Source organism: Microcaecilia unicolor, chromosome 9, assembly GCF_901765095.1.
Source record: "Microcaecilia unicolor chromosome 9, aMicUni1.1, whole genome shotgun sequence".
Classification (NCBI taxonomy): Eukaryota; Metazoa; Chordata; class Amphibia; order Gymnophiona; family Siphonopidae; genus Microcaecilia; species Microcaecilia unicolor.
This window is the reverse complement of record NC_044039.1, coordinates 123,222,954-123,248,328: the sequence shown is the minus strand read 5'-3', so window position 1 is coordinate 123,248,328 and position 25,375 is coordinate 123,222,954. Positions and strand designations below refer to the sequence as shown.

The 25,375-nt window shown below is 46.3% G+C and overlaps 1 protein-coding gene across 2 annotated transcripts in view; it reads left to right on the top strand.

Moving 5' to 3' along the window:
- Nucleotides 1-25,375, top strand: part of LOC115478225 (retinol dehydrogenase 12-like) — a 72,067-nt gene that overhangs the window by 2,996 nt on the left and 43,696 nt on the right. The window contains exon 2 of one of the 2 annotated variants that reach the window (XM_030215527.1): nt 11,704-11,993. The exons of the other annotated variant lie outside the window; for it this stretch is intronic. Coding sequence (XP_030071387.1) covers nt 11,731-11,993 — 263 coding nt within the window. The 5' untranslated portion in view covers nt 11,704-11,730. The remainder of the gene's footprint in view (nt 1-11,703; nt 11,994-25,375) is intronic. 2 annotated transcript variants of the gene reach the window in all.

The window sequence follows — 25,375 nt, the reverse complement described above, 5'->3', positions numbered from 1 at the left end:
TCACCCCCATCCCTCACCACCTCACCATCTCTCTTGTCCCCCTCCTCCTTCCTAGCTCTTAACCTTCAACACTTCCTTCCCACCATTAACCCATCACCATTCCTCCTACGTGCATCCCGTCTTCGTCGCCTTTGTCGCCCGACCTCCCCCACCCTCCTCCACACTCTATTGCTCCTCCTCTTGCTATCCGTGGGAGACATTAATCCTAATCCAGGCCCCCCTCACCTGTCCTCCTCCTATCCATGCAAACGATTCCGTGATGTCTCCAATCTCGTCTCTATTCCCCTCCTTCCCCCCTCTTCCCTCCCCTTCTCATGTGCCCTGTGGAACGCCCACTCGGTCTGCAACAAACTGCCCTTTACCCACGATCTCTTCATCTCTCGTTCCCTTCAACTGCTCGCCCTAACTGAAACCTGGCTCTCCCCTGATGACTCTGCCTCAGTCGCGGCCCTTTGCCATGGAGGTTATCTCTTTTCCCACACTCGCCGCCCAGCTGGTCGCGGTGGAGGCGTGGGGCTTCTACTCTCGCCCTCCTGTAGTTTCCAACCCCTCCTCCTACCGCAGTCTCACTGCTTCTCATCCTTTGAAGCACACTCCATCCGGCTATTCTACCCATTGTCACTCAGAGTGGCAGTCATTTACCGCCCCCCTAATAAATCCCTCTCTTCCTTCCTTACCGACTTTGATGCCTGGCTTTCCGTCTTTCTCGAACCCTCATCTCCATCCCTCATTCTCGGAGACTTAACGTTGATGACCAATCCGACCCTCACGCTTCTCGGTTCCTCACTCTTCAACCTCCAGCTATGCTCCACCACCCCTACTCACCGAGACGGCCATTGTCTTGACCTGGTCCTCTCCTCTTCCGGCTCGCCCTCCAATTTCCACGCGTCAACTCTTCCTCTCTCAGATCATCACCTGATCACCTTCACACTTCTTCACCCCCCCCCCCCCAGCCCCGTCCAACTTTAACCACTACCTCCAGGAATCTCCAGGTTATTGACCCTCCCACCCTATCCTCTAGTATTTCTAATCTCCTCCCCTCCATCATGTCCTCCGAGTCTGTCGACAAGGCTGTCTCCGCTTACAATGCCACTCTCTCCTCTGCTCTGGACACCCTCGCACCATCCACCTCCCGTCCCACTAAGCGTACTATTCCCCAGCCATGGCTGACCCCTTGCATCCGTTACCTTCGCTCCTGCGCCCGATCTGCCGAACGCCTCTGGAGGAAATCCCGCACCCATTCAGATTTCCTTCACTACAAATTCATGCTATCCTCCTTCCAATCCTCCCTATTCCTTGCCAAACAGGATTATTACACCCAATTGACCAATTCTCTCAGCTCCAACCCCCGTCGTCTCTTCGCCACCCTTAACTCCCTCCTTAAAGTGCCCTCCGCTCTCACCCCCCCTCGCTCTCTCCTCAATCACTGGCCGATTACTTCCGCGACAAGGTGCAAAAGATCAACCTTGAGTTCTCTACCAAGCCATCTCTTCCTCTTCACCCTTCAACCCTCTCCCTCAACCAATCAACCCAGGCCTCCTCCTCCTCCTTTCCTGACATCACCAAGGAGGAAACCGCTCGCCTTCTTTCCTCCTCGAAATGCACCACCTGCTCTTCTGATCCCATCCCCACCAACTTACTTATCATCTCTCATACTGTCACCCCCTCCATCTGTCATATCCTCAACCTCTCTCTCTCCACTGCAACTGTCCCTGACACCTTCAAGCACGCCGTAGTCACACCTCTCCTCAAAAAACCATCACTTGACCCTACCTGTCCCTCCAACTACCGCCCCATCTCCCTCCTACCCTTCCTCTCTAAAATACTTGAGCGCGCCGTTCACAGCCGCTGCCTTGATTTTCTCTCCTCTCATGCCATCCTCGATCCACTTCAATCCAGTTTTCGCCCTCTACACTCGACAGAAACAGCACTCTTTAAAGTCTGTAATGACCTGTTCCTTGCCAAATCCAGAGGCCACTACTCCATCCTCATCCTCCTCGATCTATCCGCCGCTTTTGACACTGTCAATCATGATTTACTTCTTGCCACACTGTCCTCATTTGGGTTCCAGGGCTCTGTCCTCTCCTGGTTCTCCTCATATCTCTCCCACCGCACCTTCAGAGTTCACTCTCATGGATCCTCCTCCACCCCTATTCCGCTATCTGTTGGTGTTCCCCAGGGATCTGTCCTTGGACCCCTTCTCTTCTCAATCTACACCTCTTCCCTGGGCTCCCAGATCTCATCTCATGGTTTCCAGTATCATCTCTATGCTGATGACACCCAGCTGTATCTCTCCACACCAGACATCACCGCGGAGACCCAGGCAAAGGTATCAGCCTGCTTATCCGACATTGCTGCCTGGATGTCCAACCGCCACCTGAAACTGAACATGTCCAAGACCGAGCTCATCGTCTTCCCACCAAAACCCACTTCTCCTCTTCCTCCACTTTCTATCTCAGTTGATAACACCCTCATCCTCCCCGTCTCATCTGCCCGCAACCTCGGAGTCATCTCTGACTCCTCCCTCTCCTTCTCTGCGCATATCCAGCAGATAGCCAAGACCTGTCGCTTCTTCCTCTTTAACATCAGCAAAATTCGCCCTTTCCTCTCTGAACACACCACCCGAACTCTCATCCACGCTCTCATTACCTCTCGCCTTGACTACTACAACTTACTCCTCACCGGCCTCCCACTTAGCCACCTATCCCCTCTTCAATCTGTTCAGAACTCTGCTGCACGTCTTATATTCCGCCAGAACCTATATACTCATATCACCCCTCTCCTCAGGTCACTTCACTGGCTTCCAATCAGATACCGCATTCAGTTCAAGCTTCTCCTTCTTACCTACAAACGCACTCAGTCTGCTGCCCCTCACTACCTCTCTATCCTCATCTCCCCTTACGTTCCCGCCCGAAACCTCCGTTCACAGGACAAATCCCTCCGCTCATTACCCTTCTCCACCACCGCCAACTCCAGGCTCCGCTCATTCTGCCTCGCCTCACCCTATGCTGGGAACAACCTTCCCGAGTCCTTACGCCAAGCCCCCTTCCTGCCCATCTTCAAGTCTTTGCTTAAAGCCCACTTCTTCAATGCTGCGTTCGGCTCCTAACTCTTCCTCTCAGGAATTCCAGACTGCCCCAATTTGTCTGCCCCTATCAGCAGGGCTGTGGAGTCGGTACAAAAATCCTTCGACTCCGACTGACTCCGACTCCTCAGTTTTTAATATTTATTTTTTTTGCATGTTGACTGAAAGAGTGCAGCATGCAAGGCTGCATGTTAATGTTTGGGTTTAAAATCTATGTCATTGTGACTTTTTATTTTATTTATTAAAGAAACTATAAATATTAATCCTAAAGTTTAAACAAAACACACACAACCTTGTTTTTTATGTTTGTTTGTTTTTTTTTTTATCAAGTATAAAGTCATCATAGCATTAGCAAGTATAAAAATCTGGAACAACCACATCCTTTGGAAATTAGAACAAAATCAAAGTTAACCTACATAAACCAAAAACATTTGGAAAACCTAAAACAACTTATATATTATTTAAACTTTGCATATCTCTCTATATAAAAGGCAGCCCCAACGTCCTGAAGCCTCCACGGAAGTTGAGGCGCCCGAGATATCCAGTGTGCTCTGGAGTGTCTGCACCGCCCTCGCGTCAAAACGTCATGACATCGAGGGCGGAGCTATGACACTCGAGGGCCGAAACAGAAACTGTGGCGAACAAGGCAAGTACCTCAGAGGGACGGAGGGAGGGGGCCCCTTGCTAGCGCCCGTTTCATTGCGTTCTGAAACGGGCATTTTTTCCTAGTTATTATTATTTATTGTATTTGTACCCCACATTTTCCCACCTTTTTGCAGGCTCAATGTGGCTTACAGAGTATAGATATGATAACATCGTTACATGATTTAAAAGCAGTTGATCGTAAGCAGAGGTGAAAGAGGATTTAGATGGAAGGTGTTAGGTAGGTCGTGTGAGAGGTATTTTTGGTGTGTTTGGGTGGTTTAAGGAATGATTTGTTTCATTGAGGGTGACTTTTGTAAGCTTTGTTGAAGAGATGTGTTTTCAAAGCTTTGCGAAAGCTGGTTAGATTGGTCATGGTTTTCAGGGCCATGGGTAGTGCGTTCCAAGACTGTGTGCTTTTGTACGCAAAGGTAGTAGCATAAGCCTGTTTGTATTTCATTCCTTTACAGCTGGGGAAGTTCAGATTGAGGAATTTGCGGGCCGATCTTTTGGCTTTTCTGGGAGGTAAGTCCACTAGGTTTAACATATAGAGTGGGGCATCTGCGTGAATTATTTTGTTTACAGTCGTGCAGATCTTGAACTCAATTCGTTCCTTGAGCGGGAGCCAGTGCAGTTTCTCTTAGGGGTTTCGCACTTTTGTATTTAGGTGTTCCAAAAATGAGTCTGGCTGCGGTGTTCTGGGCTGTTTGGAGTTTTTTGATGGTCTGTTCTTTACAGCCTGCGAACAGAGCGTTACAGTAATCCAAGTGGCTTATTACTAATGATTGTACTAGGGTGCGGAAGATATTTATTGGGGAAAAAAGGTTTTATTCTTTTGAGTTTCCACATCGATTGGAACATTTTTTTCGTTGTATTCTTCGCGTGGGTGTCGAGAGTGAGGTTTTGATCGATGGTGACTCCAAGAATTTTCAGATTTTCTGAGATAGGAAGTGTGCAGTTGGGGGGTGGTTATTGTAGGGTAGTTGTTTGTGTTGTATTGGGAGGTGAGGACTAGACATTGAGTTTTTTCTGCATTGAGCTTTAACTTGAATGAGGCCACCCAAGAGTGCATGATTTGTAAGCTCTGGTTGATCTCGTTGGTTATTTCGTTTAAGTCATTTTTGAATGGGATATGGATCGTAACGTCATCGGCATATATGTAGGGGTTAAGGTTTTGATTGGCTAGGAGTTTGGCTAATGGTGTCATCATTAGGTTGAAGATAGTTGGTGAGAGGGGGGATCCTTGAGGAACTCCGCATTCCAGTATCCATGGTGGCGATCTGTCCATATTCGTTATTACTTGGTAGGATCTGGTGGTGAGGAATCCTTCAAACCATTTGAGAACTGGGCCTCCAATTCCGAAGTACTCTAGTAGATGTAACAAAATTTCGTGATCCACCATGTCGAAGGCACTGGACATGTCGAATTGTAGTATGAGTATGTTCTTGCCGGTTGCAATTGTTTTTTTGAATGAGTTCATTGCCGACACTAGTACAGTTTCAGTGCTATGATTTGATCGAAATCCTGATTGAGACTCATGTAAAATTGAGTGTTTGGTCAGGTATTCCGTGAGTTGTTTTGTCACAATGCCTTCCATCAATTTTGTTGTGAGTGGGATAGAAGCGACTGGTCGGTAAACATAATCCAAAATTAACTAATATATTGTTGTTAGAAACAGAATTGCTTCTGCCAGATCCTCCTTCATAGAAGCCCTTAAATCTGATTTGATTATTTTCAGTGCTGAAAACAGTCTTTCAACACTGACTTGGGTGGGTGGCGTTGCTGTTACGGTTCTAGCTGCATCACTGACAATCTCTGGATAAACAATGATGGCTTCTTCTATAGTCAGTTTTGATGAGCGGTCAAACTTTTCCACTTCTTTTAATCCTTTAAAAAACTCTTGCATGAATTTCTTTATATGGACATTTACAGGTTGCTTTTCCATGCTTAACCGACATCGCTTTGCTTTTGAAGCTTCCATTTTGTCCAAATAGGCTTGAAAATTCTCTTCTTCATTTGAAGAGGATGAACCTGAGTTACCATTACCACCAGTATTTATAGCTTTAGCTTCATCCAGTGGTTTATGAGTTTCAGGTAGCAACCCTTTCGTGCGAACTGCTATGTCATAGAGTGCCTGTTTTCCTGTAGTAATTTGGTCACTGCTCAACAAAATTCGGCTCATTGGATCAACATAAATAGCAGCTAAGAGAATTTGATTATCCAGCAAGAGCTCCTCTCTTTTCCTCATTGAAGATACAGTGCCATCAGCAATTAACCCCCCACTTTTGTTAAGGTTATATATCGAGCCCTTCCATTCCAAGAAGAATTTACCTGGTGTTAAATCTTCATATTGCAGCTTCTTGGTAACAGCAAAAGGGTAAGAAAGTAGCCTTTCTAATTCTGTAGCTTGAGCCCACTGGTTTTCTTTTAATGAAACATTTACATTGTCCAGTTCTTCAAGAAAGTCTTTTAGTTCAAGCAAACGCTTTATCATCAAGTAAGTGCTTCCCCAGTGCGTTGCTTGATCCAAAATGGCTCCTTTTCCAGCACGTCTCTTCAGAATAGCATCTGTTTTAGGGATCCTGGCTGCAACAGCTACTTGCCTCAACTTGCTAATTAGTGTAACCACATGACGATCCTTCAATCCATCTCTTATTGCTAGTTGCAGAGTATGAACAGCACAACACATATGTTGAATGGTAATAAGCTTAGATGCTTCTTCAGCAATATCATCCAAACTTTCACAGCTTTTTTGAATTGCAGAACTGTCATCTTCTGATATTTGTATGCTGCTTTCTTCATCAACTTCCTTCATTTTTTCAATTGTGCTTAACATATTTGAAGCATTATCAGTTACAATACATAGAATGTGTTCCTTTTTAATTTCAAAATCTTCTAAAACACCTTCCACTAACTTCTGCAGATACTCACTGGTATGATGTGCCTGAGTGTCCTTTACTCCTAATGTCCGGGTTATTGTTTTTTTTGTTTTCATCAGCAAATCTAACATTAATTGCAAAATAATTGACTCTGTGACGTGTGCATGTATCCATTTTAATAAAGACAAAACGTCCCTTCAGACTTTTTCTTAGTTCTTCCTTCTTACATTTGGCCTCTTCAAGTATAAGTTTCCTTATACTTTCTCGTTCCAGAGAAACTCCAAGCTTTTTAGCCATTTCTCCATTTAAGCCTAAAAAGGCTGGTTGTGAAAAAAAAGATAGTGGTATACTATTCTTTACTGGCATTTCAATGATGTGGTTTTTGAATTTTTCTGGTGTCATTGTTATAGTAACTTTGTCAGCTGTAAAAAATCTTGATAGTTGTGTCTGGCCTCCAGTGGATTTCTGATCTTTTGTTGACCCTGAAGTAGATGGAATATTTTCATTGCTATCTTTCTCATTCACAGCTTCTAACACTTTAGGATGGAAACGCTGCAAGTGTCTTTTTAAATTTGATGCTCTTGTAGGTGCATTTTTTTCATAACCACTGAAACTGCTAATTTTTGCATTGCATGCTTTTTCACCATCATCATCTTCTATAATACATTGACATACATAATGTTTCCCATCTGTTGATATTGTAAAGTGTTCATAAACAGCAGACTTTGTCATGTTTCCTGACATTCTTTTTGCCATTGTGAATGGTGTGCCACTTCCACTAAAATATAAAGCTCTTCTTGCAGAGAGAGAGGAAGTTGGGTGGAGTCTCTCTGCTGCCTTATCTGTGTGTGCTGAATGATCTCTTGGAGCTTAAGTTCACTGTGAGGCATATTTTCAAAGCACTTAGCCTTCCAAAGTTCCATAGGTTTCTATGGAACTTTGGAAGGCTAAGTGCTTTGAAAATATGCCTAAGTGGGGTCAGAGAGGAGGTGCTCTAAAGCAGGTCAGTAAATGCAAAGGGAGACTGAGCAGAGGGAAACTCTCCAGCAAAATAGTTCAGCTGGACTTCACATTAGTGAAACAACTAGGTACTAAGCTTTATTCACAGCAGAGAAGTACTTTATTCAAATGTATGAGGAGTCGGTACATTTTTGCCGACTCCAACTCCGACTCAATGTACCCAAAATTGCTGCCGACTCCACAGCCCTGCCTATCAGTCTGACTGTTCACGTGTCCTTTAGATTGTAAGCTCTTTGAGCAGGGATTGTCCTTCTATGTTAAATTGTACAGCGCTGCGTAACCCTAGTAGCGCTTTAGAAATGTTAAGTAGTAGTAGTTATGCTAAAATAAAATAATTTTAATCAACCCAGAACAGTAGACTCTCTGAGACAGTCGCTGTTTCATACTTTAAAAAATGCCTTTCTCCCATGGAGCTCTGAAGCACAATAACACTTTCTCTGTCTAAACTCTTCTGAAAGACCATTTTCTAAGAACTCCACAAATCCAGCCTAAAACTGCCTCTTACACACAGCCAGCCTCTTCTGCTGCGTTACCTGTAAAGCAGTAGCTCTAACTGAATTTTGTTTAAACAGTAGTGTCTGATAACCACAGAGCTGTGCTGCCTAAGATTTTGCAGCATTCCAACAGCTGCGGAGCCAGGCACACAGCTTTCGCTCATCACAATATTAAATTCTCCCTCAAATATTCTTTTTTCCAGAACTAAATGTCTCAATCACTCCCGCACATTGACATTACCAGCCACAGCCTTCTGTGCTTTCTAAAACATCAGGTTGCTAGCCCTGGTAAAGAAACCTTTTATTTGGTTTTTTTTTTTTTTTAACCCTGGTTATAGTAGCAAAGGAGAAATATAAGCTGAGAGCTCTTGTGATAGATATATCACAGGTGGGAAATGGGTAAAACCTGATCCTCAAGATTTCATAATTTCCACTCCAAACAAGTTTGTTCATTTGCTTTTTCATGCGCCTATATGCGGTATCTTCCATCTTGAGTAGAGAGATGTGGTAGCCTTGTTAGTCCACTTTTAAAGGTAATCAATAGAAATAGAATAAAATAAAACATAGAAAAGAAAATAAGATGATACCTTTTTTATTGGACTAACAATACATATTTTGATTAGCTTAATCAAAGCATTTCAGTGACACATGATGAGGGTGGGGCAGATTGGGGGAGAGCCGGGTGGATCCACTTGTCTGTCATCTAATCCACCCCACCCTCATCCTGTGAAACTGTCACTGAAATGCTTTGATGTTTCACTTATATACAGTGGTGTGCTGGAGCTGGTTGTTAAAATTTTTGGCATATTGTGAGCCGGTTGTTCTGGGAGTGTGAGCTGGCTTGCCTCTCCTCCTCCTCCCCCCCCCCCCCCCCCCCCCCCACCAAGCTGCAGGGTCACAGACTCCCAGCGCATACCTGAAGGCAGCGTCTCTGGTGGTCTAATGGAGTCTTAAGGGGCAGGAAAGATCCCCAGTCTTGTCTGCCCGCTGCCGGCACTGACCCTCCTGCATCGCTCTTAAAAATGGCTGCCAAGACTTCCAGGGGCAGCCTTGCGAGCCTTTCGCTGAAGTCTTTCGAGGCCGCCCTTGTAAGTCTTGGTGGCCATTTTAAAGAAGATGTGGCTGCAGGAGGGCAGCGGGCAGGAAAGACTGGGGATCTTTCCTGCCCCAAAGAGTCTACTAGACCACCAGGGACGCTGCCTTCAGGTATGCGCTGGAAGTGGGACCCTTCGGTTCGGGGCAGCGGGCAGGAAAGACCTGGGATCTTTCCTGCCCCAAAGAATCTACTAGACCACCAGGGACGCTGCCTTCAGGTATGCGCTGGAAGTGGGACCCTTCGGCTCGGGGCAGCGGGCAGGAAAGACCTGGGATCTTTCCTGCCCCAAAGAATCTACTAGACCACCAGGGACGCTGCCTTCAGGTATGCGCTGGAAGTGGGACCCTTCGGCTCGGGGCAGCGGGCAGGAAAGACCTGGATCTTTCCTGCCCCAAAGAGTCTACTAGACCACCAGGGACGCTGCCTTCAGGTATGCGCTGGAAGTGGGACCCTTCGGCTCGGGGCAGCGGGCAGGAAAGACCTGGGATCTTTCCTGCCCCAAAGAATCTACTAGACCACCAGGGACGCTGCCTTCAGGTATGCGCTGGAAGTGGGACCCTTCGGCTCGGGGCAGCGGGCAGGAAAGACCTGGGATCTTTCCTGCCCCAAAGAACCTACTAGACCACCAGGGACGCTGCCTTCAGGTATGCGCTGGAAGTGGGACCCTTCGGCTCGGGGCAGCGGGCAGGAAAGACCTGGGATCTTTCCTGCCCCAAAGAATCTACTAGACCACCAGGGACGCTGCCTTCAGGTATGCGCTGGAAGTGGGACCCTTCGGCTCGGGGCAGCGGGCAGGAAAGACCTGGGATCTTTCCTGCCCCAAAGAGTCTACTAGACCACCAGGGACGCTGCCTTCAGGTATGCGCTGGAAGTGGGACCCTTCGGTTCGGGGCAGCGGGCAGGAAAGACCTGGGATCTTTTCTGCCCCAAAGAATCTACTAGACCACCAGGGACGCTGCCTTCAGGTATGCGCTGGAAGTGGGACCCTTCGGCTCGGGGCAGCGGGCAGGAAAGACCTGGGATCTTTTCTGCCCCAAAGAGTCTACTAGACCACCAGGGACGCTGCCTTCAGGTATGCGCTGGAAGTGGGACCCTTCGGCTCGGGGCAGCGGGCAGGAAAGACCTGGGATCTTTCCTGCCCCAAAGAACCTACTAGACCACCAGGGACGCTGCCTTCAGGTATGCGCTGGAAGTGGGACCCTTCGGCTCGGGGGAGCGGGGAGGATGTTTGTAATAGGTGGGGTGGGGGGAGTTTTTTGTTTTGTTTTTTAAATGCCGCTGGCTTTTGCATAGGGATGTACACAGAGGAGGTATTATAAGGGCATAATTTTTCATAGGTAGAGTAGTAATTTCATTATAAATTGTAATCAGTGTGCCATTTGGAGGAGCTAGTTATAGGGACACCTAACCCTGTTATTGGTGCAGAGATTTTTTTTTTCTCTCCTGGTAAAGGACTTCTAAAACAGACATCATGTTATGGGAATCGGGTGCTCATCGTTCAGAGTTTATATCTATTTATTCACTTATTTATGGCATGTATTTTATCCCATATTAAACATGAATTAGATTGGAACCATGGAGCATTTAAATTTTATTTTTTTCCCGGAGAGAGTAATGCATTGCCCCCCCCCCCCCCCCAGGCTCTCTACCCAGGTGTAGCCAGCTCTGCAGTTTTGGGGGGTGGGGCGCAGAGGTGGACCAGAGAAAGAGCCTGTTAAAAATTTACCAGCACACCACTGTTATTTACCAATGTTTGCTTATTTCTGATCTGATGATGAAGGGCTACCTTCGAAAGCTAAACAAAAAATGTATTAAGTTAGTCCAATAAAAAAAGGTATCATCTTATTTTCTTTACTGTGTTTTATTTTATTTTATTGATTACACTCCAAACAAGAGAGAGCTTATCAGTGGGGGAGGGGGACTGTTACAAAGTTGTACCGCGATTTAATTGAAAATGGTACATAAAATCAAAGGGTTATTAAACAAGAATGGCTAGCTAAAAGGCTCTTTGGAAGGTGCTTGCTGCCACTCCAGATGATGCAGATTACCTGATGAGGAGGAGGGACAAAAGTTATATGTTTAATGACTGTCGTAGGAAGCCAGGGAGAGCGACCAGTGAGTGGTGCATGTTTCTGCAATGCAAGGTCTCCACATGCTGGATTCTTTTAAATACACTTAAGAGTCTGAAAACTTTTCGTTTACTTTTGCAGGCAGGTGTAGGGTGTGTGTGTGCATATGATAGTTTTGTGATCTTTGAACTGGATGATCTGTTGCATTGTGAGATATGGCTCGGCATCTAGTTTTGTGATCTTTGAACTGGATGATCTGTTGCATTGTGAGATATGGCTCGGCATCTGGTTTAGTGTGCCTTTCTTCTTGCTATGCATGCATGCATGCATGCTTTTTGTTAGCTTTTAGTCCTCAGCAGCTCTTGAATGCAGCCTTAGATTACTTCTTATATGTAGTTGTTACCTCATTATCTTTCAGTGTTTTTTCAGGCTCCTGGCACCAAGAATGCCTATCAGTGTAGTTGGTGCAACTTTAATGCTGCCACTTGGCAGGCAGCTAGCAAAACACAGCCTGCTTTGGTGCATCAGGGCATCTTTAGTGCCTGGAAGATTGCAGAGGGACCAAGAATTTGGATTTTTGCAGTCACTGTGCCTGCCTCCAAGCAAACTGAGCAGCAGCTTTTGGTGTTTGCGAGATAAATGGCAATGTAATCTTCAAGCAGGCTGTAAGTCGAGGTGGCAGCTGGCGAGATTCTGGCAGTGGAACAGGTATTGTGGAACAGGTATTGTGATGTGCAGGTCTGAATCTGTGTCTCACGGTGTTCAGGGCTAGCCCTGCCACTTGGTGGTGGCATGGAAAGAACATCCAGTCATGTCCCCTTCCACCACTTCAGTCTTGTGGCCAAAATTTCCTTACCCCCACCCTTCCTCTCTGTGGGCCACTGCAAAGGTACTCTATGCTAGCCTGGGACCTTCTAGTAGAGGCGGAGCTCAAGCACAGCCATTTTGTGCACTCCCACCAGATAAGCAATTTTAGTTATTTGATATATCGCTATTCTGGTTTGTACAAACCAAAGTGGGTTACTGTATTCAGTAATCTATAAAGCTTAAAATGTAGACTCCCATTAGTATACATGTAGTAGCCCTGCAGTTAGATATACAAAACTGAAAGACACAAAGCTAGTACATACTTAACACAAAACGCATCTGATTTCTGCCATAGTCGAACCTGAGATATCAAGGACTATTTTTTTTTTACATTAGCATTTACAAGTCCTTCTTCTTAAAATGGTCTGGGAAGGCTTCTAACCAGACGGATTAAGGAAGAGGTCCATAGTTTCAGGTGCTGAAGTAAAACTAAAACAAAAAAGGGCAGATTACATCTGAAATCACATTTAGCTCACAAAAGTGGTGGCATCACCAAACGGTTCTGAGTCTCAGATCCCAGTGACTGTGCTGGCCTTTAGGGAATCAGCAGGTCAGATAAATATTGAGAATGTCCTAGATGTAATGGGCTATGTGCCAAAGCCATAATTCCGTAGCGCCCCTCCAGACCAGCCCAGGATCTGATTGATGGGTTATGCACTTCTTCCAGCAGGTGGATACTGAAAACTTTGACTAGTGAGCAGAGGAGTGGCCTAGTGGTTAGGGTGGTGGACTTTGGTCCTGGGGAACTGAGTTTGATTCCCGGCACAGGCTGTTCCTTGTGACTCTGGGCAAGTCACTTAACCCTCCATTGCCTGCCGCATAGAGCCTGCCATGAGTGGGAAAGTGCAGGGTACAAATGTAACAAAAAAAAAAAAAAAAGAGCCCTGGCCAGCTAGAGCTAGATTCAGTATTCTCAGTCTCCAGCAGGTGGAAGGAGGTGAGCTCTTTAGTCTCCTCATTCTTTCTTACTGCTCCCCCCCCCCCCCCCCAAAAAAAAAAAAAAAATTAATTAATAAAAAAAAAAAAGGCAAATGGCATCTAGTAGTATTGGAGGCTTTGCTCATTAAGGTTTTTCTGTGCACCAGTGTTCTTCTGTTTAGAGGCTAAGGCCCGCGGGGATCTTCCATCAGCCTCCGGGATGTTAAACTCAGGAGTTCTGAATTCCTCCCTGCAGCAGTAGGTGCTACTGTTTATTTGGGAGAGTGCCTTGACCTCTTCGGCAGAAGAGTGTTTGAGCCCAGGGAGAGACAGCAGTATCTTGTTAAAAAAAAAAAAAAAAGAGTGAATGAGCTAGGCAGCTCTATCTCTGCCGGACTTGGTGGTGGTAGTTGTTATCGAGTTCTTGCCACTTTAAAATAATTCACGCTATGGCAGAGAAACTCCACAGATGCTCTGTCTGTCAGCGATGGGGCCTTGGAGCAAGCAGGGCATGTTAGTACTGCACAGCACTAGAAGTTTTGGCAGTGTCTGGCCCTTCTCATTCTGCTCCCCCTGCAGTGGTCGCGGTCACTGCTACTAGGGTTACGCAGCGCTGTACAATTTAACATGAAGGACAGTCCCTGCTCAAAGAGCTTACAATCTAAAGGACACGTGAACAGTCAGTCTGATAGGGGCGGTCAAATTGGGGCAGTCTGGATTTCCTGAAAGAGTTAGGTGCCGAACATTCTCATCTTGGCGGGAAACACCACCATTTTGCCCTCTCCAGCAGTGTCAGAGGACTTTCCTGCTTCCATGCTGCTCCTTTCAGTGGTGCTGCCAGAGTGATCCGGAATCCCTGAGGGAGGTTTCTCTCCTGAGTCTGTTCTCCAAATTGTAACCAAAATAGGTCCCTGGGAGCTCTAGGGGGGCTCGGGGGTTGGTTGCAACTGGAAGGTGGGTACGCCATAGGATCTCACGCTGGGCGGAAACCGCGGGGTTTCTGGGCCGCCGTTGAGCTGGGGAAGCCATGTCTGGCTGTAGGAAATGTCCCAGGGCTTTGGGAGGCATGCTGGCCCTGGGAATTGCTGGTTGGGTAGGCTCAGTGTTGGAGCGTTGTGATGTCATTAATGACAATCGTGCATGTTCGCTGAGGGAAATGGCCCGAGGATTCCGATGGTGGACCAGAGCCTCGGGAACAATGTGCCACCAATGATTTGAATTAAAATTGCAAGAGGGGACTTTTTTGACCAAAAAAGGGTCTGATAATTAAAATAATGCAGCCAAAATCGGGGTATTAAGGGCGATTGCGCATGTGTGAAGTGCGCATGTGGTGCAGTTTATATTTTAGCTCAAAGGATGCTGGGAAGAGTAGGAAGGGGCTGTAGTGGGCTGCTTGATGTCTCTTTAACTCCAAAATGGCATGAATTTCAGTGCATGCTCAGTGTTGTCTAAGGAGACCTGCACTGAAACCTACTCTTTAAAAAGTGCTAAATATAAATGTTGTTTGTGCAAAAGTTTTAATGGTAGTATTCAGATGTGGGAATCAGATATATGTGTGCTATGGGTTTATTTGAGCTCAGGCTTTATGCAAATTCGTTTTAACGAAGTTCTAATTTGGGTATTTGGTGGTTTAAGTTAATGCAGATTTTTACAGGGTAAATATTAGAGCATGGCTCTGACTTGAATTGTAATGTTAAAACCCCAAAATGAGGGTTTTAAGGTTTATTTATTTTTTTTTTATATAAAACTAGTAAGGCCCGTTTCCGAAACAAATGAAACGGGCGCTAGCATGTGTTTTTTTTTTTTTTTTTTTCCTTTTCTGTTTGATATTAAGGGATATAAGAGAGTGTGTGGGCAGGACCACAGTGGTGGGCGATGAGTCAGAGTGCATGAGTGTGTGACAGTGTGCGAGACATCAGTAATTGTGTTTGGGTGTGAGAGTCACATTAGGGGTTTGCGGAACTGTGACCATGCACGAGTGTCTGTGTATGTGGGGCACTTTTTGTTTGAAGTGGGTTGGGGGTGGGGGTTAGATTAATGTTTTTTTTAATTGGTTAAATTAAGCTGTACCTTGTTTGTTGAGGGGTCAGCCTTTATTGTGTTACAGGAGTTTGCAGGGTTTTTTTTTTCCCGATTGCTGTTATGTGTGGAGAGTGAGAGAGTGTGACTGTCAGAGTGTGTCAGAGTGTATGGGTGAGATATTGTGTCTGTAAGAATGACTGAGTGTATGAAAGTGTGTTTGTCAGAGAGATACAGTGTGTCAGAGAGAGTGTGTGTGTGTAGTTGTAAGTTCCATGACCCCCTCCTTTTCTTCCCTTCCTCTCCTTCGGTCTGATGTGTGTGGGCAGGACCACAGTGGTGGGCGATGAGTCAGAGTGTGTGAGAGTGTGTGCAAGACATCAGTAATTGTGTATGGGTGTGAGAGTCACATTAGGGGTTTGCGGGGTTGGGGAACTGTGACCCTGCATGAGTGTCTGTGTGTGGGGGGCACTTTTTGATTGAAGTGGGTTTGGGGGGGGGGGGTTAGATTAAGTTTTTTTTTTTTTTTTTTTTTTTTTTGGTTTAATGAAGCTGTACCTTGTTTGTTTGTAGGGGAGTCAGCCTTTATTTTGTTACAGGAGTTTACAGGGTTTTTTTTTTTTTTCCTATTGCTGTTATGTGTGGAGAGTGAGAGAGTGTGACTGTGTCAGAGTGTGTGGCACAGAGTGTATGGGAGAGATATTGTGTGTGAATGAGTGACTGAGTGAGTGTATGAAAGTGTGTTTGTCAGAGAGAGTGTGTGTGTGTAGTTGTAAGTTCCATGACCCCCTCCTTTTCTTCCCTTCCTCTTCTTCCATCTGATGAGAGAGAGTGTGTGGGCAGGAGTGTTGGTTTTTGCTGCTGCTTGGCCGATATTTTGAAGGGGGGTTCTTTTAAAGCAGTTGCTGTAAGGCTGGGCATTTCCCTTTTATTTTGCTGCAGCTGTGCTGATATTTTGAAGGGGGGGTTTGTTTAAAGTTTTTGCTGGGTGGTTAGATAGATTTGCTGAAACGCATTGGGCATTACCCTTTTTGTTTTTTTGCTGCTGCGACGATATTTTGTAGGGTGGATCTTTTTTGCTGGGGCGATTTTTTTTTTTTTTTTTTTGTACTCGGGGACGATTGTGTAGGTCCCCGAGCGGGGCTGGATGTTCCGTTTGCTTTTTTTCGACAGGTGAGGCAGTGTCGGGGGCCGGTTCTTGGAGCAGCGTTGTTGTGGGTTTTGGACGGGTGAGGCATTGTCAGGGGCCGGTTCTTTGTTGAGCACTGCGATAGCCAGCACGTAGTTTTGTACTCCCAGGGACGATTGGGCACGTCCCAGGGAGTGAAGTGCTGCTGCGAGCGGGTGTGGGTGAAGAGGTGGCAACATGTTGTGCTGAGCGTCTGTTCCTTTCGTCCCATTCCACCGGTGGAGTGGCTGTGGCAGCTGGTTGAGGCGTTCTTTGAGGCCGGAGCGCTGTGAGAGGCGTTTGTGATGTAGGCATTACATACTTGGAGAAGTAGCACGGGCGTCAGTGATTGCGCTGTTGTTCTTTCTCCTCCCTTATTCTGCTTCAGTTGGTTTTCATTGGTTTGTTTACGATGCATTTGGTTGCGTGGCAACAGTTTGGCGGTCGCGTAGCAAGGGGTTGGCGTTGCCATTCATTCAGTGTCTGTGTCCCGCCCTTGACATCATCACGTTTGACGCGTGGGCGGGGCAGACACTCTTGGAGGAAAATTGATCTCTGGCGCCTCACTTTTAGAGCGTTGAGTAAGTGAGGCTTCATTAGAACGTTGGAGGTGCGTTTATATAGAGAGATGGAGGTGCGTTTTATATAGCGAGAAGATAGGTAATTGGAATGTTAGAATGAGCTGCAGGTTTGAGAGCTTTCTGATTGGCTGCTCTGGTAACTAAGGAAACCTGAACAGTAACAGACAGCTGTGGGGAGAGCAAGGGACAGTCTTGAGAAGAGTAGAAGTGCTGTCTGAGAGAGATTTTAGTGTGTGAAACTGAAATGTTTGTGGCTAAAATAAAAGTTGTCTGAAGTGAGACAGAGAGTGTATATTCCTAAGGAAAATTTAATGTAATTCTGTCACTGGCAAATGCATATATAAAATTTTGTTATTAAAATATTACAGATCAGAGACGAAGAGGGAGTGAGCTCTCTTTAGTTAAGTGGACCTCTGGTCATTTAAATGAGAGCAGTTCTCTATTTTATTAAGAGCCTTTCTATAAATTAATTTGAGAAGTTTTAAAAATATTTTGTAGACAAATCTGAAGCAGTCCAGAGTTTTATGCTTTGGAATCCAAAGATTGTCACTTCTAAGTGATTGGTTTGTTAGGAGAGTGAGTGAAAGGTGAATGTGTGTAATCCTGAAGAAGACAGAAGAAACTGAAGCATCATCTTTCATTTAGTTAAACTGAGGGAAACAAAGTACAAGTTTAAGTGAAGACAGTCAGATAAGATTTGTTTCCCCAAATTAAGGGAATTTTATTTTATTAAGCAAGCAAAATCCAGTACAGGCATCCTTTGACAGGCAGGCAAATAGAGTCACACTTCTCAAGTGAGGAAATCGTTCCTTTTATTTTAATTTGTAGTCGGGATTTTAGGGAGATCAGCTAACAAATCGCCAAATACAGATGAAAAAATGAAAATCAATAGAGCTGGAACAGAGAAGTAAAGAAGAAAAACTAAATTAAAGGACATTAGGAATATTCAGACACTAAAAGAAAGCTAGAGTTTCCGGATACTTACCTGTCATTTGCAATACAGAACTTGAACCCTAACAGAGAAAAAGAATAAATTAAATGAATTAAAAGGTTACTGTTGAAACCTGGTTTTAAGAACAGTTTTAGTAATTATACTTACTTTGCTGACACCCTGTAAGAGAAAGGGAAAAGAGGTTATTTGAAGTAATATATATTGAAACCTTTAATTAAAAGGTTCTTTTTGTAAAATGTTTTTGCACAATATATTTACCTGAATGTTGTTTCATTATTGCTTATAAAAGAAGAAAAGTTTTAGAATGTTAGACATTGGATCCAATAGGTAGTTTTTAATGTTTTTAGCCTATTTATTGAATAATTAAATTTTTAAAAGAAAATGTTAATTAGTAATATTTTCAGATAAGTGCAATTAAATATTTTAAGCACTTTAATCTTACCTTGTGTGATGATATTGTAACATCATTTGATTTCTAAATCATTTCATCATAATAAACATAACTTTTCCACCCAGTGTCATCTAAAAGGGTGGAGTATTTATTTTTGTACCACTCCTTTTCTGAGAATTGGATCCAGATTGAGGTAACTCGGGCTCGACTACGTTTAAAAGGTAATTAAGTCTGAATTAATTTTTCAGTGAGGGGCTACAAAATGTACCATGCTTTTTTATTTAAAAAATCGGGTCCCACGTCAGCTCCTTTAGGAGCGGGCTCAGATAGGCATGTGGCACCTGCAAAGAGAGCTTAGGGGGTCCTGGGTTCCGGAGGAGGATCAGTTCCCTGATCCAGATCAGGAGCTGCCCTCTCTAGAGAAGGCCACCATATTAGGAGAAGGGCAGTTTTTGGAGGACCCCGGTCCTGCTGACCCGGGTTTAAACTCTTTTATTCCCAGTGGAAGATCCTTCCATTGTTAGAATTTTTCACAGAGGACTTGCAGGAGCTCATTTCTTTGGTGGCAACTACATTGCATTTTGAGGATGAGCAGCCCATGGAAATAGAGGGCTGTAAGGTGGATCTTCTAGTTAAGTGCATTGCCCTTTCTTCTACTACTACTTATAATTTCTATAGCGCTACTAGACATACGCAGCGCTGTACGCTGGACATGAAGATAGTCCCTGCTCGACAGAGCTTACAATCTAATTTAGGACAGACAAACAGTACAAATAAGGGAATTACTAAGGTGGGAATGATAAAACATGGGTACTGAACAAGTGAGTAAGGGTTAGTAGTTAAAAGGAGCATTAAAAAGGTGGACTTTTAGCCTAGATTTGAAGATAGCCAGAAATGGAGCTTGACGTCCCGGCTGAGGAAGTCTATTCCAGGCATATGGTCATAGGCGTAGTTTGACTGTTTCATTTGGGGGGGGCAAAGGAAGGGGCAGGGCATATTAGCATATTCATTTGCATATATGTATATGCAAATTATGCTAATATGGAGGAAGGAAGGGAGCAAGAGCTAGCTTTTTTGGAAATAACCAGTATTCGTTTGCCAATGGATAGCCACTGAATCGGAGAGGCAGCGGGTTTGGCGACAGGCAGTGGTGTGCTGGTAAATGTTTAACAACAGGCTCTCCCCCCGGTTCCCCTCTGCGCCCCCCCCCAAATTGCAGAGCTGGCTATAGCCGTGGAGAGAGCCTGGGGGGGGGGGGTATAAATAAGTAAATATAAACTTTTAATGTTGAGCACCTGATTCTCAAAGTGAACATATTCCAAACACTATAATGAAAATAAAATGGTTTTTTTCTACCTTTGTTGTCTGGTGACTGTTTTTCTGATCATGCTGGTCCAGTATCTGATTCTGCTGCTATCTGTCCTCTTAACTCCGTTTCCAGGGCTTCCTTTCCATTTATTTCTTTCCTCCTTTCTTCTTCATTTCTGGTCCTCAGCTTCTGCCTATTTTCTTCATCCATGTGCAGTTTTTCTCCTCTCTTCCTTTTCCCTCATCTCATCTCCTTCCTCACTCTTCCCTCCCCTCCATCCATGTCCAGCATTTCTTTTCTCTCCCCTGCCCTCCATCCCACCCAGTCCAACAGTGACCCTCCTCTCCCCTGTCCCCATGCCCAGTGGCCCTCCTTTCCCCTGCCCTCCATCCACTCAGTCCAGCAGTGACCCTCCTCTCCCCTGTCCCCATGCCCAGTGGCCCTCCTTTCCCCTGCCCTCCATCCACCCAGTCTAGCAGTGACCCTCCTCTCCCCTGTCCCCATGCCCTTCCTTTCCCCTGCCCTCCATCCACTCAGTCCAGCAGTGACCCTCCTCTCCCCTGTCCCCATGCCCAGTGGCCCTCCTCTCCCCTGCCCTCCATCCACCCAGTGGCCCTCCTTTCCCCTGCCCTCCATCCACCCAGTCCAGCAGTGACCCTCCTCTCCCCTGCCCTCCCTTCATTCCCCCCTCTCCCCGTTCCTTCTCCTCCCCCCCCCCCCGCAGCGAGCCAGTTCTCCTCCCTCCCTCCATATCCGTCCCTCACCAACTTGATCTTCGAATTCTTCGCCTGCCCGCTAGCGCTGACTCTCCCCTGCCAGTTCACGCTTCAAAATGGCCGCCGAGACTTCAGCAGAAGTCTTGCAAGGCCGCCTCTGAAAGTCTCGGCGGCCATTTTTAAAGCGCGAACCAGCAGGGAGAGAGCACAAGCACCTAGCGGGCAGGCAAAGGATTCGAAGATCAGGTCGGTGAGGGACGGATACGGAGGGAGGGAGGAGAGCCGGCTCACGGGGGGGGGGGGGGGGGCAGGGGGGGAGGAGAAGGAACGGGGAGAGGGCGGGGCGAAGGGAGAGCTGCCTGTTGCCGGCCATGCGTTTGGGGGGGCATTGCCCCCCTCGCCCCCCCCCAGTCTACGCCCATGCATATGGTGCAGCAAGATAAAAGGAACGGAGTCTGGAATTAGCGAATGATTTGGGCTGGGTTTAAAAACATTTATTGCTTTTTTTTCTTTTTGTAGTGGCTGCTGCTGCTCAACAGGAGAAGCAGCAGCAGCGGGACAGCGTTACCACAGGCAGCTGCGGGTGGCGAGGGGGTTTGATGCACTGGGGGGGCGGGGAGGGTTGCAGCAGAGGGAAGTCTGCAAAGACCAGCACTGCCAGCGCATGCGTGTTGCTGCCGCTGCTGTCAAACATGGTGAGAGAGGGAGTTGCCGGGCCGGGGATGGATCCGGGGAAGGAAGAGAGCATTCGAGGGGTGCCATGTGGCCACCCTGGAAGTGTGTTGGGGTGGGGAGACCAGATGGTGGGCCTGAGCTAAGAATGGGTGGGCCAGGGCCCATCTGTAGCTACACCAGCTGCAGCATTCAGAACTACAAGCCTCTTGCCTTAAGGCAACAAACTTCTGAGAATCTACAAACTGTGAGTAAATTGGCTATATTTATTCAATAAAGTAAATATTGGAAAAGAACAGACACTTCTTGTGTGTGCTGATGTGCTAAGGTGATGCTGCCTGGATATTATAACACATGTACGCTTTAAGAGGGCCAGGAACAAGCACTACCAAATCCCCTTTAGCCAATCCAAAATATTCCCTCAGTGATAAAAGGGAATGTAAACTGGTTAAACCTGTTAATCCTTTTTCATACTGCCTTTGTAAAAAAACTTTCTACCACCTTGTCCAACCTGCCTATAACAGCTCTATCAAATTTTTCAAAAACAAACCCTTCTTTCAAAGAATCCTCCCAACTTATACCATACCGTACAGGCTTATATCCAGCCAATACCTTTCAGTTCAAGGCAGGTTACAAAGTAAGAAAAGTCAGGACAATCTCTGGGATGCTAAAGAAAGTGTCTGATAAGATAAAACATTACTTATAAATATCTGAAATAGAAAAGTGTTGATCTTTTTCCTAAACTGCATATATGTATTGGAGGAAAAAATATCTCTGCAAATTCTATCCAGTATCAAGCGGCTTGAAAAGCTAAAGTAAATTCTAACATCTTTAAATCTCTGTTTACTTTTAGGAGAGGGAAAAGAAAACAGAGTTACATGTAGTCCTCATAGATCTAATGAACTGCAAACTGAAAGTGACAATGCAAGCACTTGGGGGGCTAGACCATGCAATAATTTTATTGAGACAACAAGCCAATTTCATTAAGACTCTAGCCTCTAAATGCAAATGATGAAGTGACATAAGAGGAAAAATGATCATATTTAGATAGACCAAATATCAAAAGATCAGCAGTATTCTGAATGGTTTGAATTCTTTTTAGTTGGGATTTTGTACATCCTAAATATGCTAAATTGTAATAGTCCAGTTGAGACAAAAATAATGCCTGTACCAGTAGATGGAGTGCAATTGTCTCAAAATAGCTGCAAAATAATGCAATTTTCTCTTCCTTGTCATCAAGCAGATGAAGCCATTACGTATGGGTTATGTCCATCAACCAGCAGGGGAGATAGAGAGCACTCAAACTTTCACAGTGCCCTCTTGGCCAGCTAGCTCCACTGCCTCTTCAGTATTCTCTATCTCCCTTAGCAGGGTGGCTGCAGCTTGTTCGAGCTCCAGAAAAATCTGCCGGGAGGTGGTTCCTGGCTTGCCAGTTGTTAACCGGGGTGTTGGAGGCTATAGCAGCCTCACTTTAAAGGCACATAGGTTAGCCCTTTCCCTGCCTTACCCATACCTCTGTGGATGTGGACATATTGCCTTGCTTTCCCTGTCCTTACCCACCAACAGTGGATGCAGGCATAGGCGGTCGGTGGCCCAACTGTTTGGGGAGGCTAAAGGGGGTGGAGTTAGGGATGGGGCCAGGGGTGGAGCTTAAATCCATAATTGTCTGATAACACACAGAAAAAAAATAAATAAAAATAAGTCACAATACTTTTATTAAATTTAGATATTAAATATGTATCATATGTCAAAGAATAAAGTGATTGCTCAAAGCATATACTAACTATAATTGCTTAACTGCACAAACACTATGCACATCTTTGTGGAAAAAACACACTCAGAACTTTACTGTACCAAAAATATTACACTGGGCAGAACCTAATACACCATTAGGGGCTTATAGCCCATTTAGTTATGTTTAAACAAAAGAGATCTGCAAAAGAGATCTGCATTAAAAAAATATTTATTTTTATTTTGACCTATAAAACCACTGTCCCTGAAACATGCCTAAAAACAGAATAATCCAGTTGTGTATCTAAAATGCTAATTCCTACAAATGAGATGACATTAAAATGTGATTCCATGTGCCCTAGCTTTAGCCTTGTTACGATCAACAATCAAGAACAACCTGGATGCAGCAGCTCAAAAGTTTTGTTTTGTTTGGGCTGAAGGCAGTAAGGATGTCATGCTGGGGAAACACATTAACCAAATTGGCTTCCTTGTTTACTTACTGGGCTACAAAGGCTCACTTCCACTCGTTTTGGGAGTCTTGCATTTTTCTCCCTGTTTCTTCTGCTGCCTGCTGTCTCCCCGGTCGGTCGTCATTTTTACTGCACTGAAGAGTTCTGCCTCGGCACTGGCAATTCAGAGACTCAGAGTCAGCCTTCTGCCAGCGTCGGGGCTTCTCCTCAGGGGCGTCCAGGACTCTAACGTAACTTCCTCTTTTCTGCAGAGCTGGGAGGGAGTGAGAAAGCCTCGATGCTGGCAGAAGGCTGACTCTGAATTGCCGGTGCCGAGGCAGAACTCTTCAGTGCAGTAAAAATGACGATGGAGACGGCGGGCAGCAGAAGAAACACAAGATGGTCAGGGTTGGGCTGGGGAGGCTCCCTGCGGCCCGACTCAGCATGGAGTGGTGGCTCTCGGACAGCATGCTGCGGCGAGGAATGCCGCTGACGCTCCCCGTTTGGTGCCTGGTGGTAACAGATGCCAGCCTGAAGGGCTGGGGTGCACACTGCAAGGGGAAGCATGCCCAGGGTCTATGGACAGCCGAGGAGTCGGAGTGGTCCATCAACCGCCTAGAGTTGAAAGCGGTGTTTCAGGCGCTTCTGGCCTTTCAAGTGACCCTGGAAGGATTGGCTGTCAGAGTGATGTCGGACAACACGACAACGGTGGCCTATATAAATCGACAAGGCGGAACAAGGTGCAGAGCACTAGCCGCGCAGGCCGAACTGATTTGCCACTGGGCCGAGCTGCATCTTCAGTGTCTGTCGGCAGCTCATATTGCAGGTCAGAGCAATGTGCAGGCCGATTATCTGAGCAGGCATCAGATCGATCCAGCAGAATGGAATCTGGCAGACAAAGTTTTCCTGCAGATCTGTGCCAAATGGGGCAAGCCCGTGATGGATCTAATGGCGACAAGTGCCAATACCAAAGTCCCGTGCTTCTTCAGCAGACGGAGAGATCCTCGCTCAGCGGGGTTGGATGCCTTGGCTCAACCCTGGCCTCCGGGTCTACTTCATGTGTTTCCCCCATGGCCCTTGATAGGGCGCCTGCTCTTGCGGATTCGGCTGCACCCAGGAGAAGTGGTCCTCATCGCCCCGGATTGGCCAAGGAGACCTTGGTATGCAGACCTCCGACAGATGCTCCTCTGCCGTTACCTCTGGTACCGAACCTGTTGACTCAGGGACCGGTAGCCATGGAGGACGCCGGCCGCTTTGGTCTTACGGCATGGCTATTGAGAGGGCGCAATTGAGGGATAAAGGTTATTCCAATAAAGTTATTTCCACTCTCCTGCAAGCCCGCAAGCGGTCCACTTCCGTGGCTTATGCCAGGATTTGGTGCCTTGGTGTGCTTCCAGAGCCATTGCTCCAATGCGGACTCCTGTCTCGCCGATTCTGGACTTTTTGCAGGAAGGTGTACAAAAAGGCTTGGCCTATAATTCCCTGCGGGTGCAGGTGGCAGCGTTGGCCTCCCTTCGTGGTAAGGTGGAAGGCGTGTCTTTGGCTGCTCACCCAGATGTGGCACGGTTTCTTAGAGGGGTGCTTCGGCTCCGACCTCCAGTGCGAGCACCCTGTCCAGCTTGGAACCTGGGGCTAGTTTTGAAAACCCTGCAGGCATCTCCTTTTGAGCCGCTTCGGCAAGCATCGGAGAAAGATTTGACACTGAAGGCCGTTTTTCTGGTGGCCATTACCTCGGCGAGACGGATGTCAGAGCTCCAGGCGCTGTCCTGTAGAGACCCATTTCTGCAATTTTCAGAGTCCGGAGTCACGGTTCGGACCGTGCCTTCCTTTATGCCTAAGGTGGTTTCAGCCTTTCACCTAAACCAGCCTATTTGCTTGCCCTCTTTTTCAGAGGAAGAGTTTCCAGAATCTTTTGGGCAGCTGCACCTTTTGGATGTGCGCAGGACTCTGCTGCAGTATCTGCGAGTTACTAACTCTTTCAGGACTTCTGATCATCTGTTTGTTTTGCTATCCGGTTCTCGCAGAGGGTCTCCAGCGTCTAAAGCCACTATTGCCCGCTGGCTCAGCTTATCTGCTGGCCGGCAGGGTTCCGCCTGTAGCCTTTAAGGCACATTCTACTAGAGCGATTTCTTCCTCTTGGGCTGAAACTGGAGCACTCTCTCTTCAAGAGATATGCAGTGCAGCAACATGGGCTTCTAAGCTCTCCTTTGCCCGACATTACAGGCTGGATGTGGCTGCCAGGAGGGATGCGCGTTTTGGTGCACAAGTGCTGGCGCGTGGTGTGGCTTGTTCCCACCCTATCTAGGGATTGCTTTGT